The sequence below is a fragment of the Opisthorchis viverrini genome (genome assembly GCF_000715545.1).
Source record: "Opisthorchis viverrini unplaced genomic scaffold opera_v5_87, whole genome shotgun sequence".
Taxonomy (NCBI): Eukaryota; Metazoa; Platyhelminthes; class Trematoda; order Opisthorchiida; family Opisthorchiidae; genus Opisthorchis; species Opisthorchis viverrini.
The window spans coordinates 243,057-260,170 of record NW_008751747.1 but is presented as its reverse complement, the minus strand read 5'-3'; the positions used below and the strand labels follow the sequence as shown (position 1 = coordinate 260,170).

Below are 17,114 nucleotides of genomic sequence, written 5' to 3'. Positions count from 1 at the left end.
TACATACATACATACATACATACATACATACATACATACATACATACATACATACATACATACATACATACATACATACATACATACATACATACATACATACATACATACATACATACATACATACATACATACATACATACATACATACATACATACATACATACATACATACATACATACATACATACATACATACATACATACATACATACATACATACATACATACATACATACATACATACATACATACATACATACATACATACATACATACATACATACATACATACATACATACATACATACTTACATATATCTATACATACATAAATACATGGGGAGTTAGGTACATACATGAATAAATGGCTTCCGGCTTACGTAGAGAAACGCAGAGCATCAAGCGTTCGAGCAGATTAACCAAATGTAGCGACTGATGGTTGCGCGAATCATGAGGAGTAATAATCGAGCAGAGCGAACACTGATCAGTCTAGCAGACAAGCATGACAGCGATTGGAATTACTCGTGGATCCCCTGTTTTGCCCCTGATGGAACATGGTTTTAGCGCTGGCATTGAACAGTGTGCAGATACTAACGCCTGCTGAACTCAAATTGCACCTATTTCTCAAACGGGACTGTTGTGTCATCAACGAGTTCGCTTGGATGCTCATGGCATGAGAGTTCAGGCAGCGTTTCAAATATTCAGTTAAATCAATGAAACGTTTAGCGATGTTCTTCTTACCCAATGATGTTCAGAAGAATAAATTTTGGAGGGTAATTTGGGTTAAGCTGGCAACCAGGTGATACTAACTAAGTGCCCCTGAATAGTGAGTTTTCCAGAAATCCAGTTCTGGCGGTCCGCATTGGCTAAGTCCCTAGAGAACGGGAATGGTTTAACAGTGGAGGACCTGAATAAAAAAGTGGACCGACTCGCTTGCAGCCATCAACACAGAGTCAGGAAGACAGGCCAACCGGACCGAAGTTACAAGTGGGGCATGGCTAGCCATTGCAAGGATATATGTCCTTGTCCGAGACCACTTGGAACTTAGGATTACTCCTCTATTCTCGGGTGGATCTAGATTAGCGCAGTGACATCGGCCACCATACTAAAAGATGAATTCGAATGAGTCCCCTGTCAAAAACGAATTTTTGGTGCAAATGAGATTCGTTTTTTGAAATATTCTCACTCTGGTCAACTAGTTTACTCAGGAATATAGCTACAAATTGCAGAAGTAGTAAACCTTGTTCGAATAACGTTGCTTTGTCAATAGATGTCGTCATCGAAGCATAATGCCCTGACAAAGCGGAGATTCGTTTTATAAACTGATCCCATTAGCGGGCAACTTCAAACTGACACTTTATCCCGGTTTTGTGGGGTGCGCATTGCTGATGGTTTCCAAATAGGATAAAACTATGGTTGTCTGCTTCCCGATGTTTTCGCTTAGATTGGCTTCACTTACAGGTCAGAGGATGAATATATTCGCTGAATTGTGGTCGTTCGAGGGGCCCACCCAAAAACGTGACCACGTGGTGTGGTTTTACGTTGTTGATGGATGAGCGCTGCTATGCTCAGACTTGGTGAGATGTAATCACATTGCTTACCAGCCGCTTGAAACCCCACGTTCAAGTGCTGAAACCGCTAGCCGGTCCGTCATGTTTTCGGTTCGGACCTCCCTCAAATTCCATGAGATACGCACTGCTGATTATTCCCAACAAGCATGAAACGGCTTCACGTTGCATCGTGGCTTGAAGCCGCAAACTGCATTTACTTTCAAGGAGAAATTTTCAACAAATATTCCCAAGCTTTCTCGGGCTAGCAACATATAGCCGACTACATCTTCTTCCTAGTATAGTCGTGGAACCCACAAGTAGTTTAGACATCCGTGGAGGGTCCGAGTGGAATTAGAGTCTAACACTGAATACCGAATTAGAATGCTCATGGATTGGAGATTTGCAAATGCCCGGGGCCTTTCGGGCTAATTTAATCCAACCTCCATCTTTACACAGGGAAAAAATTATTAATTTGGCTTATTGAGAAATGAGCCAAGTTAAAGCCGAACTCAATTGGATATCCTGCATAGAATAAATTTGGGGATATCGAATTTTTTACCGACTGCGATAAAACGAACCAGGAATGATAACAGCGAAAAAAATTCTGGCGAATACTGCCTAAAAACGATCGGTGACCATCAGCCTTGGCAGATGCTGGGTTGTTGCATCCAGGATGAAAGTGTTAGAGGTGCTGCGTGGCTTGAAGCCGCAAACTGCATTTACTTTCAAGGAGAAATTTTCAACAAATATTCCCAAGCTTTCTCGGGCTAGCAACATATAGCCGACTACATCTTCTTCCTAGTATAGTCGTGGAACCCACAAGTAGTTTAGACATCCGTGGAGGGTCCGAGTGGAATTAGAGTCTAACACTGAATACCGAATTAGAATGCTCATGGATTGGAGATTTGCAAATGCCCGGGGCCTTTCGGGCTAATTTAATCCAACCTCCATCTTTACACAGGGAAAAAATTATTAATTTGGCTTATTGAGAAATGAGCCAAGTTAAAGCCGAACTCAATTGGATATCCTGCATAGAATAAATTTGGGGATATCGAATTTTTTACCGACTGCGATAAAACGAACCAGGAATGATAACAGCGAAAAAAATTCTGGCGAATACTGCCTAAAAACGATCGGTGACCATCAGCCTTGGCGCTGGCTGGGTTGTTGCATCCAGGATGAAAGTGTTTAGAGGTGCTGCCAAACCACTCATCCACCATCGAGGCGTCCTCTAATGAATGAATGAAGGAAGTGGTAAGCATTTTCCTGTTATCCAAATTGAAGTGCTCTTTATTCACTCGAAGACTTCTCGGCCGTTTTTCAGCAGAAAATTCTGATTTTATATGTGAAAGCCTTGTGGCTGGATGTTAATTTATTCTTATGTGAATATGATAGGTCCTAGGTATCGAAACATCAATTAAATCACTATGAACTACTTACCCTGTTTGAGCAGGTTAACAAGGGAATCAGTTTCAATATTCAGTCTCGGATGTCATCTGGTTTACCCCAGATTATTTCAATATTCTCAGATTCACATTGGTGCTTTCAAAGAGAAAAGATATAACACTGCTCTGGTCAGGGGTATTTTGCTTTAGCCTCGAAGGAGATTCACACGGGCATGCACCGAATCCCCGAAGTCTTTTTCTTACCATCACACTTGTCTCGATTGAAGTCCTTTGGCGCACACGAACACTTCTTTTCTAACTCTGTTGTTTTTTATTTACAGACACCGGTTTACATCAGCTTTGGTTCGTTGATGCCGCTTTTGATCGGGGACTCAAAGACGTCTTGGTTAGTTAATCTCAGTAGCCGTGTCTGGCAGCTATAGCACGAAGCCAAACATACGGTACGGCGACCCATTCTCTGAAAATGGAAGTGTTCAGCTTTACATCCATACATGTCTAGAATTATGAAAATGATCCGGATGTCACAGATTTGTGTATGAACTTCGTCTTTTGCACTACAACTTGAGATTACGCATGAGTTTGAAAGCTCAGAGATCACGACGTCCAGTGAACTTGGAGATGCACAGAAAACCTTCCCACCGCTGACAAAAAGAGAGTTATTCAGCGAATTCTCATCAACATTTCGTCCGGTAAGTGAAGGCAGGAAGCAATGTACATCTGTTTCACCTTTACTGAGGTTCACTAGAACTGTAAGTCTCAAGAAACGAACACTCAATTTCTTGGCTGGTGTTCCAAACACTAATCCTCCCTCTGGTTCTCATACAGCTATCGTTATCGAGCTGTTATAAGCAAAGAAACTGTCATGGAATAGATAAACAAGACTTGCATATTCCTGAAAGAGGATAAACGTGAAACCAAAACGTCACTTTTTGGCTTGGAAGAACACCTCTGTCTGTGATGTTCCAAATTCCACTTATGGATCGTATAAATTTTTTCTTATCCCGAATTATGTTCACCCTCATAGTGTTCCACTAATCGCAGCGTACCAAACAGTAAATTCTGACAAAAAAATGAATAAATCGATAATTGCGTGCGTATATGGTTGAAGGATAAGCTTTTCGTTCTCGAGTTTTCTAAATGGATGAAGGAATAATGCATAAGTGACCTTTGGGCGGATGGTTTTTCGCTGGTAGCTTAAATGTGGACTTTGTTTGGAACAAGTCCTCTCACCAAACAAAAACATGTCCGTGGTCTCAAAGGTTCTTGATTCAGGTCCTCACCGAATTTCATCAAGTCAGTGAACTTTGTATATATTGTATGTATGTATGTATTGTATATTGTATGGGGCAGGAGATAGAGGATGACGGCAGATGGTGCAAGCTAGAATAACCTGCTCACCCAACTTAAGGAGAGTCTGATGCGCGAAAACGACAGTATGGTTTCACATGTAAGCTTGTTTACTCTTGCGTTGCCACGTTTCACCATGATGTTTTCAAAAGTAACCGACCGAAAATCGATAACCAATGCACATCATCAGCAGAGCCTGAAAATCGAATGATGACCAGCGAAATCAGAAACCTATTAACCTAAAACCTTTGAGAATAGTAAATTTCTTGGTTCAAAACTTCGCATGAACTTCGATTTCCCCCACTTATGTCAGAAGGTTCATGAGCCCATCAATCTACGCAGTGAATAAATACCCATCTTTTAGGAAGTTAGATCAATAAGTCCTATTGATCTGTCAGAATTTAATCTGACCCACTGCGAACACAAATATTTTCCGGGTGGTTTTTAAGACAAAAATCTGTATCATTATCCCCAATGACCCAAGTTATCAGCGAATGTACGTTTGAAGCCACGTGCTAGGTGAAACAGTGTTGAGGACTCAGTGTGCTGCCCAGTACTGTGTGAAGCACATAGCTGCTCAAAGGAATGATCCGCATTTGTCCTAAAAAAACCCCTAATTCACCAATGTGCACGAAGTGTTGTAAAATGTTTGCTCAAATGATCAGCCATTGAACAAGCTGATCAAATTCGCCGATGATACATTGGTTAGCAAATACTTTGTACCGCAATATTATGAGATTTGTGATGGATAGCTTTTACACACCATCGCCATACACGTGTAAGGCAAAGTTCAGTTTAGTAGAGGCGCAGAGTATAAGATTGCAGATAGATGAAGCTTCAAGTAAGCCTGGAAATGATGGGTCGTTCTTCGCTTCTTATTGCGTTCTTGTTCTGCGTCGAACATGTTGCATGGTTGGAAGCCGCCGGTGTTCACAATTGGTCATCGATATTTAACAACCAGCCATCAAAGAACTGGGCCGTCCTTGTTGCTGGTACCAACACTTGGGTAAATTATCGCCATCAAGTAGGTTTTCGTTGGTTTCTCATTGGTTTGGTGCTCAAAACCTTTTTCTAAAGACCGCATGGAAGAGTTTCCAAAGTGGACATTTGCACAAATGGTACTCGAAACAGTTGTCTCCTACTTAATTTCCTCAATGGATGTAATGTTCCACTGGAAAGGCGGTAGACAGATGTCATCTAGTAGACACACATTTGCTTACCTGTGTTTGTCTTCAACAGTATTTCCTTGTCATGCCACGATATTTTGCTTTGTGTTCGGTCGATTTTCCGGACCTAATAAACTCTTATGTTAATGAGTTACAAAACGTGATTCGGCTTAGTCGGAGACCAACATCGTCACCCATAAGTGTTTTATGTTGCGTTATGTTGGTTGGGATCACTGTCTTCGAGTAGGGGGTATGTTCTTGCATAAAATAAGAAAATTCTAGGAATTCGTTGAGCACAATTCATCACAAATCACCTAACCTTGCTTTGTAGCTTAATCACGTTAGAGAAATGCTCCTAGACTCCGCAGTAACTCAACCTAGGGTGACCTGAATATTAAACCAGGTCCCGGAAATTTCATCAAAGACTGGCGTAGCAACGACATTAGATGTTGCGCCAAACAGATCAATTTAGGAAGCACCGGAATTGACATGGAATATGAGATGTTACTCCTACACTACTTTGTAAGATCAAGTAGTGTGTATTTGAAATAAACATGATTAAAGTCACCCGTCCGATCGTACCCTATTTGCGTGGGGATCGAATGCAAAATGGTTACGCATATTGAATGCATCCGTATCTAGTAATAAGATTCAGTGGGTACGCATTTAATCGTTCTGACACTTGACGAACATTGGAGCTGTGGTCCACACGATCGCTAGAAGCTGGGAATTCCGCTTCCCCTTCTTAGGCCCTGTCTACAAATTTCATCGTGGAACGACATAAAGTAGGTACAGGAAACATTCTTGCCACAACGGAAACATAAAGTAGGTACAGGAAACATTCTTGTCACAACGGAAGTCAAGCTAATTCCTCGGTGACAGATACACTCACTTAGGGCCTCATCAAGTGGGCTCAGCTTGTTTAAACTGTTTCTTCCGCCCAGGAAATGCAAATCAGTCAGACAAAAAACGACAAAGTACTTCACCACAATGTTTAATCCAAGTGACTGGGAGTTGGTCAGGACCAGCAGCATGGTAACTCTTGAAGTAGAACATGCAACTGATTATTTCTAAAGCCTTTGGTGCTTCCACTTTCAGTGTCATGACCCAAGTTGAGAAGCCGAAGTTAATCAGTCGATTAATTGTTGAAAACGTTCATCTAATGATTGTTATTGTATAACAATGATTGCTTGGCTCATGGAAGGCTTCTTTGGGACTTTTGCGCATACTAGCTGGTATAGAGAAGTATAACTCAAGAGTTTCTTGCTTCATTCACCTCTTCAGTTCAAAAAGATTCTCAACCCATGCAGGTGTTGTTTCTTACCAGAAGTCTGACTGTTCGTTGAGTGATATTGTGCTTGCTACCTGGAGGTAAACTTGTCGAAGTTTTGGAGGAATTTGGAGTGTTGGCCGAGATTCAGAACTCGCAACTAGTTTGTTGCAATATTCCACAAGTGTGGTGCTCAGCCTCTTGCAACCAGCACGTTTCAGTGGAAATTAACACCAGAAGTCTCCACGTCCGGGTGGGACGTCAAAATTAGTTCTGGTAGTCTTGCTTAACATTAGGATTCGAAGGCTTCTCAACGGTCATCTGATGTGTGCTAATCATCCAAGTCCAGCGACAGTGCAACAAAATCAGCGAAGAAAAATCTTTTGATCTGGGATGACAGAGGTGTTTCAGAAGAAGCAACGCCACATATAGCTAATATCGGTGTGGTCAGTCTGTGCTGGCGGACGGGTTTTGTAAAGGAGCGACATACGGCGATGCGGCTTCAGTTGTTCCGGAAGTTATTCCCGCCCATCTTCGACACGTAACCATTTCAGGCGTCCACCGTGGTCGGTGCATTTCAACTTTGGTTCTGCACCCACACAAATGAGTCGCAGAAGTGCAAAGTCTGGCTACTTGTGCATTCATGTCTTCGACAACCACAATAATATACGGGCTTGTTTCTTTCTGGTTATTATCCAAGGTGTTGCAAGAAAGCTTCCATGAATACGTTTGACTATTCAATGAGAAAGCCTTTGGTTTGGTGTCAAAGACCAATATCAGCCCCAGTAGAACAAGCGGCGGTACCTCTTAGATTACCATAGGGGCGCGGTTGAAAGCGAGCGGAAACCCATGAAGAGATAATTGCAGCGAAATTGAGGGATATTACATCCTCATTTGAGAAGCGTTTACAGCGAACATGGATGCCGCGCAGCTTGTTTCAGAGCACAAACATTAAAAATCGACAGACCAACTAAAGAACAAATGCAGGGGCTTCTGAGGATGTGGCGACCGAACCAACCGCGAAAATTGCAGTTGACGATAATGGGAGGTAAACAGATCCCTCAGATATTAAGAATATGCCTATGTGGATGTTGCTATCACGGGTCGAGGAAAGTGAGAATACCGGATATATGAAATAGAAAGGCGGAAGGAAGGCTTCAGTTGTAGTCTCTTTTTACTTACTTGCCCTACGGTATAGATCAGATAAGAGAACCGGGTTAAGGACATTAATCCCGGCCGATGTGGCATAAGATCACTTGTAAGCGTGCAATCCGCAGTTGGAATTAGGCTGGGATACTACCAGTGTAAGGAGGAATGCCCTTCACCGAGAAGATGTTTAATCGCAAACACAAACTAAGCAGCAACAACCTATTGAACACGAAAGTAAACGTCTCATTTGCTAATAGATTTCGAAAACTTAAAATATTCAAATGTCCTAACGGAGTGAAAATTACGCAAGTTTCCACAAGTTCCTCAGTAAAATTCACCTTCAATTTGACGCGGCGCGGAACTTCGAGAAGACCGAAGACTACTCGCATGCCTAAGCAGTAGTATCCGGCGTTAGAGATAGAAAAAGTCAATTGGCGTCTTCGGTTATGTCATTCATCCCGACAGCCTAGTTGCACTGGTGGATTTCCAGATTGGTGGTGGATCGCGCAGACAGTCACAGGCGAAATTCTGTCCCCTAACATCGGTGATTTCTACCCAATGACCAAACTGGTATGGAAAGCTCTATGAGTGTCACATACACACTGCTCAGTGGATTGTTGAGGCGCACAAACCGTCAGGCCTCTGTGAGGTACAACCTTTCTCTGAAAGACCCAGATACAGCATATTTTCAGCTCGAGTGACAACACTGACAACAGGAGAACAGGAACACCCTTTGAGTTTCTTTCAGTAGTTTATCTGGACGGATCGTGGTAAAACATCTTCGAAGGCAAAGGGTGTTATCCGTGGTCATTAGGATTATCTTAGTTCTAAGTGAGGCGCATGGTTGCTTAAGAAATGATAAATCTCCGGCGCTTAATCAACGAGGCAACAGGGGCCAGATCCATTGGAGAAACCTCAAGAAGGAACTCAACGATTTGTAGAAGTCGCTATTTTTTAAATTATCGATCGATGGTGGTCAGGCGGCAGGATGTCGTGAAAATGACGCAAAATCTCATGATCACCAAATATCACTGTTTCATCTTTATGAGAAAACACATTTATGTGATGAAAGATCTCGTTCGATTTCTTTTCTTACCCGGATGAACAGCTGTCCCTGATTACATTGGATGGAGATCGATATTGACCACTGTGGAAGCTTTCCAGCCATTGATATGCAACACCTTCAAACATCCGAGGAATTCGCTTCCGGAAGAATCAGCAATGCACTTTCGGGAAAAACGTTGGCACTGAATTTACACCATTTTAAGGCAAATTTGACGCAGTGTATTCACAATGGCATATGAAAAGCAGCTTTGACGGGTTATCACGAAAGCATTCTATGAGGGCTGATGTGCTAGCCATGTAGAATGCTTGACTCATGTGATGGTGTCCGAAGGAACGGATATACCCAATGCAGCGAAACATTATTGACCATACGTTTGGATTTACCATACGACGAATTGAGGTATTTTTGTTTCTTGGAAGAATCCTCATTAAACCGCGTTCCCAAGTGGGTTGCGGCGCGAGGTAATCAGCTGCTCGTGGCCAATCGGCTCAGCCTCCTAGTGATTGCCGGGAAATAGCGGTTTCGGGACTCTCCGGAGAAGTATGAACATCGCACTACAGATAATTTTCAATAAGGATGCATCAGTTGCACAGTGAAGCTTGACTTTATGGCAGAGCTTGGCTTCAGATAAATGTTTAGATCACGATTTAAAAGCCCAAACAATGTACTTGAGCTCCGCAACAGCCAAATATCTGACAAGTTAGCTGCCGTGGCCAAATTCAATCAATTAATTAACGGAAACACACGTGAGTATGTTACATTTAAATTATTGGGCAAGAATGAGGCATCCAAATGCTTTTTGACACTCTACCAAGTATGCATGAACCTAGGCAACCTGCTTGCCTTCTTTAGCCTATGTGCCCCGCTCTGCCTGTTATCATTCATTCACCTGTAATTTTTATTTTCCCTCAGGCAAACGTTTATCACGCCTATCACGTCCTGCGTGCAAACAGAATTCCAGCGGAGAATATAATTCCCATTGCCTACGACGATATTGCAAACAATCCGAAGTAAATATCTCGTAAAATGCTTGTCATCTGGTAGTAATTAGACTGTAGAAATCGCCTCTCTCTATTTGGCTTCAAATTTTCCCACGTTTGAGCCGTATATTTCACGGATATAAATCATGAATGGAATCCGGTTGGAGAAAACTGTCTGTTTTTGAGCGTCACTCGAGATGACCAAAAAGTTCGCCCCCCTTCATGGCACTAAACGCCACATAACCCTGATGCAACCAACACAATCGATACCAGATGAAATTTTAATCATTCTTGTATATTCTCGCTGATGAATAGCAAACGGTAACTTTGTTTCGATTGTCAGTAAAATGAATAACATCGATACTAAGATGTTGTTTGAGTGCATCAGCCGGCTGATGATTTAGAGCAAGTAATAAGCGGACAACCTAGTGGACCTAACATTTTGTCATACAGCCGATTCCTGGGATTAGTGGATGGAACATTCTACTGACTTGAGTTTCTAATAAACGTAAGCCGTTCACTGCCCAACCGAATTACACTCAAGGGCACTCGGTGATAATGTGCTCATACAACCTGTTACTAGTGGTATTTGGCTGTGCATTTACATGAAAAAATTTTTTTCACACACAGTTTGTAATCTTATGAGTTGTTTGCCTACCGGAACCAATCTGGGATCCATACATCAGTCAAAACTTAATATAGAGTGTGCCATATGGTGCACTCATCGGCGTGAAAATTCCTCTAAATACAGGACCAAAAACCGAATTCAAACGGACGTTACGAGCATTTCATTTCTTTCTATTTGACCTCCATGTTAATTTCTTCCAAAATCACATTGTCAGTTTTCATTCTTTTATTCCAGGAATCCCTTCAAAGGCCAAGTGTTCCATGACTACACGCACAAAGATGTTTACAAGGATGTGGTAATTGACTACCGTGGAAAAGTATGTCCGTGCGCAGCAATTAAATGAATTTATTCACTGTGTAACACAAGGGGCAACTAAAAGGGCACTGCGTATAAAAGCAAAAGAGTAACCGTAGGGTAGACTAACCCGGTTTACTACAATATAGAACGGTAATTTACTTGAATAAACACTAGTCGTAAGGTGATAGAGAACTTTAAAGCAGCCCACGACCGAGTGCATAATTCTGGGTGCTTCCTATCATGTAAGCTTGGTGTAATAATGGTATTTTCACAGCTTGGTTTTCGACCTGAAAATTCCAAGCCAGTCTTCTTTTCAAAAGAACCACCAATGGTGTTGAGCGTGCATCAGTGCCCGGAACCAGATACAGAGCGCCGTTCATGAAGTGTATGCGTCGACTATCTTCTGGAAATTTTGGTGCATCATGGATTTGCCCTTGACAAACAGCATACTGTGGACACCGGATCAGGATTGGCTATTTGTTTCGATCAAAGTTTGTCTTGGCAACCTGCCTGATCCAACTGCCATGCTCGGTAAACTCACCAACAATCAACGTTTAGGTTTTTCTCATTCAGCGACCGTCCTGAAATTGATCTGAGCGAAGATAGAGAGCACATCATAAATTTCTCTTACTCTGCTAGACTGTAAATAGATGGGTACTGTGAGTAGAATAATTGTGGAGAATACCATTGTCACAGAAATAATTGATTATGCGAGTTTATCTGCTTCAGGACGTCAAACCGTTTTTCTTCACGAAAGTACTGACGGGCGATAAGAAACTTGAAAGAGAAGGGAAGAAGGTGTTGAAAAGGTGAGTTCCCGCGGAAGTGGACGTTGGTGATGCACTTGCTGATCACAGCCAGAATTCTAGTGTTACAGGTCAGCGGTTTAGGATTTGGGATACGCGTGTTTGGTATCCTAAGAAGTCATGTGTACATAATCTTTTTAAGTAAAGCTTCCAGAAGGCAGTCGAAAGGATTTGCTTTACTCCAAAAGAAACCTGGTTTATCAATTCCAGACTACGGGTTATTATAGTATCATAGGCATCAATCGCCACTGCTGATAAGTTTCGAAACTATTCAGATATGCTCAGTTGTGAATGGTCAAATATATGCCCAATATTTTACATATTCAGGTCGGTCGATATTGGTTTGCTCGGATTCCGATTTTGCTTTTATTCTTTGTGAATAATGAATAATCGAAATCCACTTGCAGTTCTTTCGATTGGCTGAATAGTAGTCACTCAAATTCATATTACCATTCATCGATAATCCTCTCAGCTTTTAGAATAATTGCCTGGCCTAGGGTTACATGTGGTTTTGTAACGTCACAATTCATCTCTTGAGAATTTTTCCACGGCTTTTTGACCCGCGTATGACGAGAAGTGAATCGTTCGGCTTGCAGATTCAAGCCAGGATACCAGGAAAACGTTTTTTCACTTGCAAACCATAATTCTCCCGTACGGTCAGTTATACACTGTAAAGAACCGAAATTACCGCTTAATCAGTAATCGCCCGCTCTGTTAACTGCTTCAGAGTTTCTGATCCCACACTTAGATTGTTGATATAGAGAAAAAAAGAATGATAGATAGGTAATCAAGGGCGTTAGGCCCCTTGCAAAATGAAAACAGTGTTATCAACACGAACAGCCTACACTCAAACTAAATCGGAAAAATCAGGCTGCAGCACCACAGGGAATCAGAAAGAACCAATCAAAATGAACTACGAAACGCAAATGTCGGAATGAGAGCCAATCAAATGTAGGGAAGGAGACCGTGGCACAACGGAAATCGGCAAACGATCAATCAGACCATGAACAAATGGTCCTCAGACAAACGGAACGTATGGTTTCGTGGATGTCCGTGTTCGAAATATAGGTTTGTCTAACGTTGATTTTACTAGTCAGTGCATCGTAGGGGTAAATTCATACACCAGTTTAGTTACGCTGCTGAAAGCGCGATTCCAAAAACGCTGATTGTCATCGTTCCAATGGCAAGATGATAAAACTAGCTAAAGGGGAAAACCGCTTTCAACTAACTTCTTATGTTAAAAGTTAAAGGAGATTCTATATCGCGTGATGCAACAACAATCCAACAGGCGTCCGAAAGATCCATTTTTCATTCCCATATCCATGGGGCCTTGCGAAAATCTCACGAATGGAAATTAATTTAGCTACTGACTACATCCAGTAGCGTGTACAAAACAATATTCTGACCTGCGCGTACGTTATCCATTCATTGCATTCGTGTTGAGTGCTCAACGCACAGGAATTGTGCGGAACATATCTTTTCTACACGTGGAATGGACGAAAATGAACTGGGGGAATTTTATACATTTGTGACTTCCTTAATCACGAGTTAGCCAAGACCGTTTAGGTTACAACACGGCTTCTGCAACTTACGGCAAGACCCATGTTTTTGGGGAATATTACAGTCGAATTTCCATTTCCGCGGCTTCTTTGTTGTGCTTTTATATGCGCGAGAGCGCCACTCAATAATCTGCTCTTCAAGACCACCTTAAACTTTTCGTCCACTTGCAGCGGTCCTGATGACAACGTTTTCGTCTATTACTCTGGCCATGGTGCGTATCGCTACATTTCCTTCCCAGAGGGACAAGTAAGTTTGGATAATATTGGTAAACACGTTTATAGCACACAACTTTTCTAAAAGAGGCTTAATTTTGAACAAAATGAAGAAGCGCATTGCCACTTGTGGTTCCTTATAAAACAGAATTTATACTAACAACTGGCTCACACATCCACCGAATGATGGCACAAAGAAGCTACGAGTTTCGGGCGTCTTTTTCTGTCAAGTTCGGCAGGCCTCGTCAAGGTGCTATATTGACAACATTATGTAGATTTCATTTTACTTAGTTCAAGTTCGCTCAACTCACATAATTTTGCCGTTAATCCATTTAGACTGTTGAACAACGGAATACGGTCACTCATGAGACACAGGTGATACGAAGACAATATGCTTTTTTTTTACTTTTTCAAGAGGCAGCATATGAATAGATCCACGTATAGTATGTATAAGAATGCAGTCTGTGATGAAAAGCCGAGAACCACTGTACATCTGATCCATCCTTATTGGGAATCATCAGTGATGTGCTTTGTAGTTGCAAAATTTAACCGCTCGGCCACGGGCGGCCAACCGACAGCCTGGTTTATGCGCAGTTAGTCAGCATATTACGTCGCTCATCCTTCAAGCAAGGGAACCACATCACTGGTGACTTACTCCTGGAGTGACAACTCATATGAGAAATCCATTCACCGTGTGGATTATTGTTCCTTCTCTACTAATAACAGTGTGTTAGTAGTTAGATGACATTTGGAATTTTTCTATTTAATGGAAATCATTCTAAATTTTCATCAAACGTGACTAGGGCTAGAATTCTCTCCACAGATTGGCTTGACTTACAGGACGGCAGTTCACTACTCAACAAGCAGCACGAGACTTATGCTGCAGTTCCTCATATGAAGGCTAAATTCACCCTAATAGGGACCCTTTGTACTGAGCGTATTCACGTAGCTTTTGATCGATGTAGTCATTCTTAATATGCTTTACTTTAATATGCTTTAATTACTTTATGCTTTAATTTACTTTATGCTTTTATTGCTTTAATATTTTTGATCGATGTAGTCATTCTTAATATGCCACCAAGCATATTTAAGTCCATCACGGTGAATGGAATATGGAAATAGTTAAAAACAACAGTGAAATTGAAACTCGGAGTGATCTGACATCAGTCTTTCAAACCGTCAACTCATTACTCCGAATTTGTGACTGCAAGCTCATTCAATCTAACATTGGTCCTTGCGTGCTCTTTCCAAGGGAGATTTACTGAATATCACCAGGATAGCTGGCTAACACTACAGAGGACATAGTGTCACTGATATTCCATGAAAACAAAGACAAGAAACAGGTTAATCTGCGTAAACAAAACGCATTCAAGTGTAGTCTCTCAACTAATCCTGATGTAGAATATTTCCAAAAACTCAATACACGTTCAGCTATAATCTTTCGAGCTCGTACGAATTCTCTTTGTTTAATGCCTTCCTACAGCTCAATGCTGCGGAATTCAACGATATCTTCGCCCATATGCATTTAAAGAGAAAATATAACAAATTGGTGCTTTACATGGATTCTTGCAACTCTGGCTCTATGTTTCTCGATATTCTTCCTCCAGATGTGGGAAGTAAGTGGCGGAATTTTTAGCCTGGCAATCGTGGGGATCCTGTGAAGTGTCATCCAGAATTTCCCTCACATATGGGTAAAATAGCGCACTGACCAGTACGACAAAGCGAAGTTTCACGCATGGTTCATGCTTGTTCTCTTGTGATCCTTGAAAGGAAGTAGTCCCTGGTCATCTGCAAAAAGCTTTTGGACGGATAGTAAGAAAACATTTCATCTTCATCGATTAATGTCACCTCTGCTGCTGAGCTAGTTTCAGCTGGTTAGACGAAGTCAATGTAATATCGGTGCAGCGCCTGTGAGATTTGATGGCCGTTTGCAGCAACCAACAATCTCAGGTGGATATCGCATTTATAAATTATGAAAGGATCGTGGGTCTTTCATACAAAAGTACACTTCCGCGGATCAAACAACAGGTATAATACCAGTGACGTGACAACTTTTGACCGTTCTGGTCAGTGATCTCTTCTGATGGGGGTTTAACCAGAGGAAAAACATACTACATAGTATGTTTTTCCTACATACATACATACTGAGGTGATTTGGACGGCCTGAACCAACCGTGTTTGGAGAGCTACATCCAGTCTGATTTGAAGAAATGATTGTGCTTGAGGGAAATTCGAGCACCGCACTTTTCTGACTGACCCCAAGAAGCGTGAAAACCATGGTGTTTTGTCAACGATTTTTCAGTGACCCTCTGTGTAAAGATTTGGTTTTCGATTTCTTGCAGCTTCACGATTTTTGTGAACCACGGTATCTGTCCATCGATAATATAACTCACTATTTCACACATTTGTGATAGTAATCCATTTGCTCTCTTGTCTGAACCCCACGAAACTGCAGTCTACGTGACAACTTCAGCCAAAGAAGATGAAGACAGCTGGGCAATTTTTTGTGATGACAGGCGAATCGATGCATGTCTAGCGACCGAATACTCGTATGATTGGATTACGGATTCGGAAACCGTGAGTTTTAACGAAACTGCCGCAGATAAGTCTATCAGTTGTGGATAGGTAGTTCTGTGGTAGTCAGCAGCCACTGGTTGTTCATTTGATTCTCTTAACCACTAATTTTTTATTTCAAATGAGTTAGCCATACTGTCTCAGTAAGTGTAAACATTTGGGTGAGAGTGTAGTCTGGTGTATCTGGGAGTTGGCAAATACTACTGACATCAGTGGACACTCAATCCATGTTTTGTCTTGGCTTCTGGAACCCCTTGCCCACGCGCGATGCAGACGTATGCTGCTCAGCATCTCCCTTATCTTGCACAGCGAATCATGCGCCTCTTCAGCTGTCAATCAGAAAACGAATATCCCTCAGTATGTGGTGTACACAGCAGCATAATATTTGATGGTTCCGCCAATGTGAACTTGTTCACCCATTTCAAAACTGAACCTCAGAATACAGATAGAACATGTGGAGAAACATAGCGGGATGCTTCATTTCTGGATTAGTTTAGGTTGCATCGAGCTCGGCAAATTTACATCCCTGACCGGCTGCGTACTTGGCAATAATTTCATTCAATGTTACGGCACTTTTTGTGGGACGGATGTCTATTCTTTTATAGACATTTCAGCCCGCAAATGGTTACTCACCGCCACCACCACAACCATCGTTGCCACTCCCACCGACACCACCGCCGACAACCTTGTTTTCGATCATGAAGAAAATTTTTGAAAATCTAGCAAGCACGACCATCCGGCCGCCCCAAAATAACGAAACCATTAGTTAGATGTCAAAAATTTATCAGGTTCGCATCCGACCGCGCCAAGGGATATGAAAGAGATTATCGAAAGTCTAAATGCTATCAGTAAGATGGAGACAAACTAATTCTCACTGTCACGGGGTGCTGCAAAGTATGCCTTTTTATCAATGTTATTGGAGTTCTTGTTGTCATTTTTGATTCAGATAGGCTGAGCGAGTGTCTGGTGCTGCAGGTGCATCGGAATGATTGTGGTAGGCCAGTACTAAGTTATTTCCCCATCCACTTGATTCTTTCCTGTTAAATGAATTTTGAATACACGCGGGGAAGCGTCACAGTTGAACACGAATGCTGACAATA

General features: G+C 41.8%; 1 protein-coding gene across 1 annotated transcript in view; it reads left to right on the top strand.

The window, feature by feature from the left end:
- Window positions 1-716: 716 nt before the first annotated feature.
- The window catches only part of T265_05046 (hypothetical protein), a gene marked incomplete at both ends in the record, with an annotated part of 22,757 nt that continues 6,359 nt past the window's right edge, over window positions 717-17,114 (top strand). Inside the window, 9 exons of the mRNA XM_009169957.1 lie at window positions 717-776; window positions 3,083-3,134; window positions 3,280-3,344; window positions 9,870-9,967; window positions 10,800-10,881; window positions 11,592-11,671; window positions 13,399-13,474; window positions 14,924-15,056; window positions 15,896-16,017. Of these exons, the coding sequence (XP_009168221.1) occupies window positions 717-776; window positions 3,083-3,134; window positions 3,280-3,344; window positions 9,870-9,967; window positions 10,800-10,881; window positions 11,592-11,671; window positions 13,399-13,474; window positions 14,924-15,056; window positions 15,896-16,017 (768 nt within the window). The remainder of the gene's footprint in view (window positions 777-3,082; window positions 3,135-3,279; window positions 3,345-9,869; window positions 9,968-10,799; window positions 10,882-11,591; window positions 11,672-13,398; window positions 13,475-14,923; window positions 15,057-15,895; window positions 16,018-17,114) is intronic.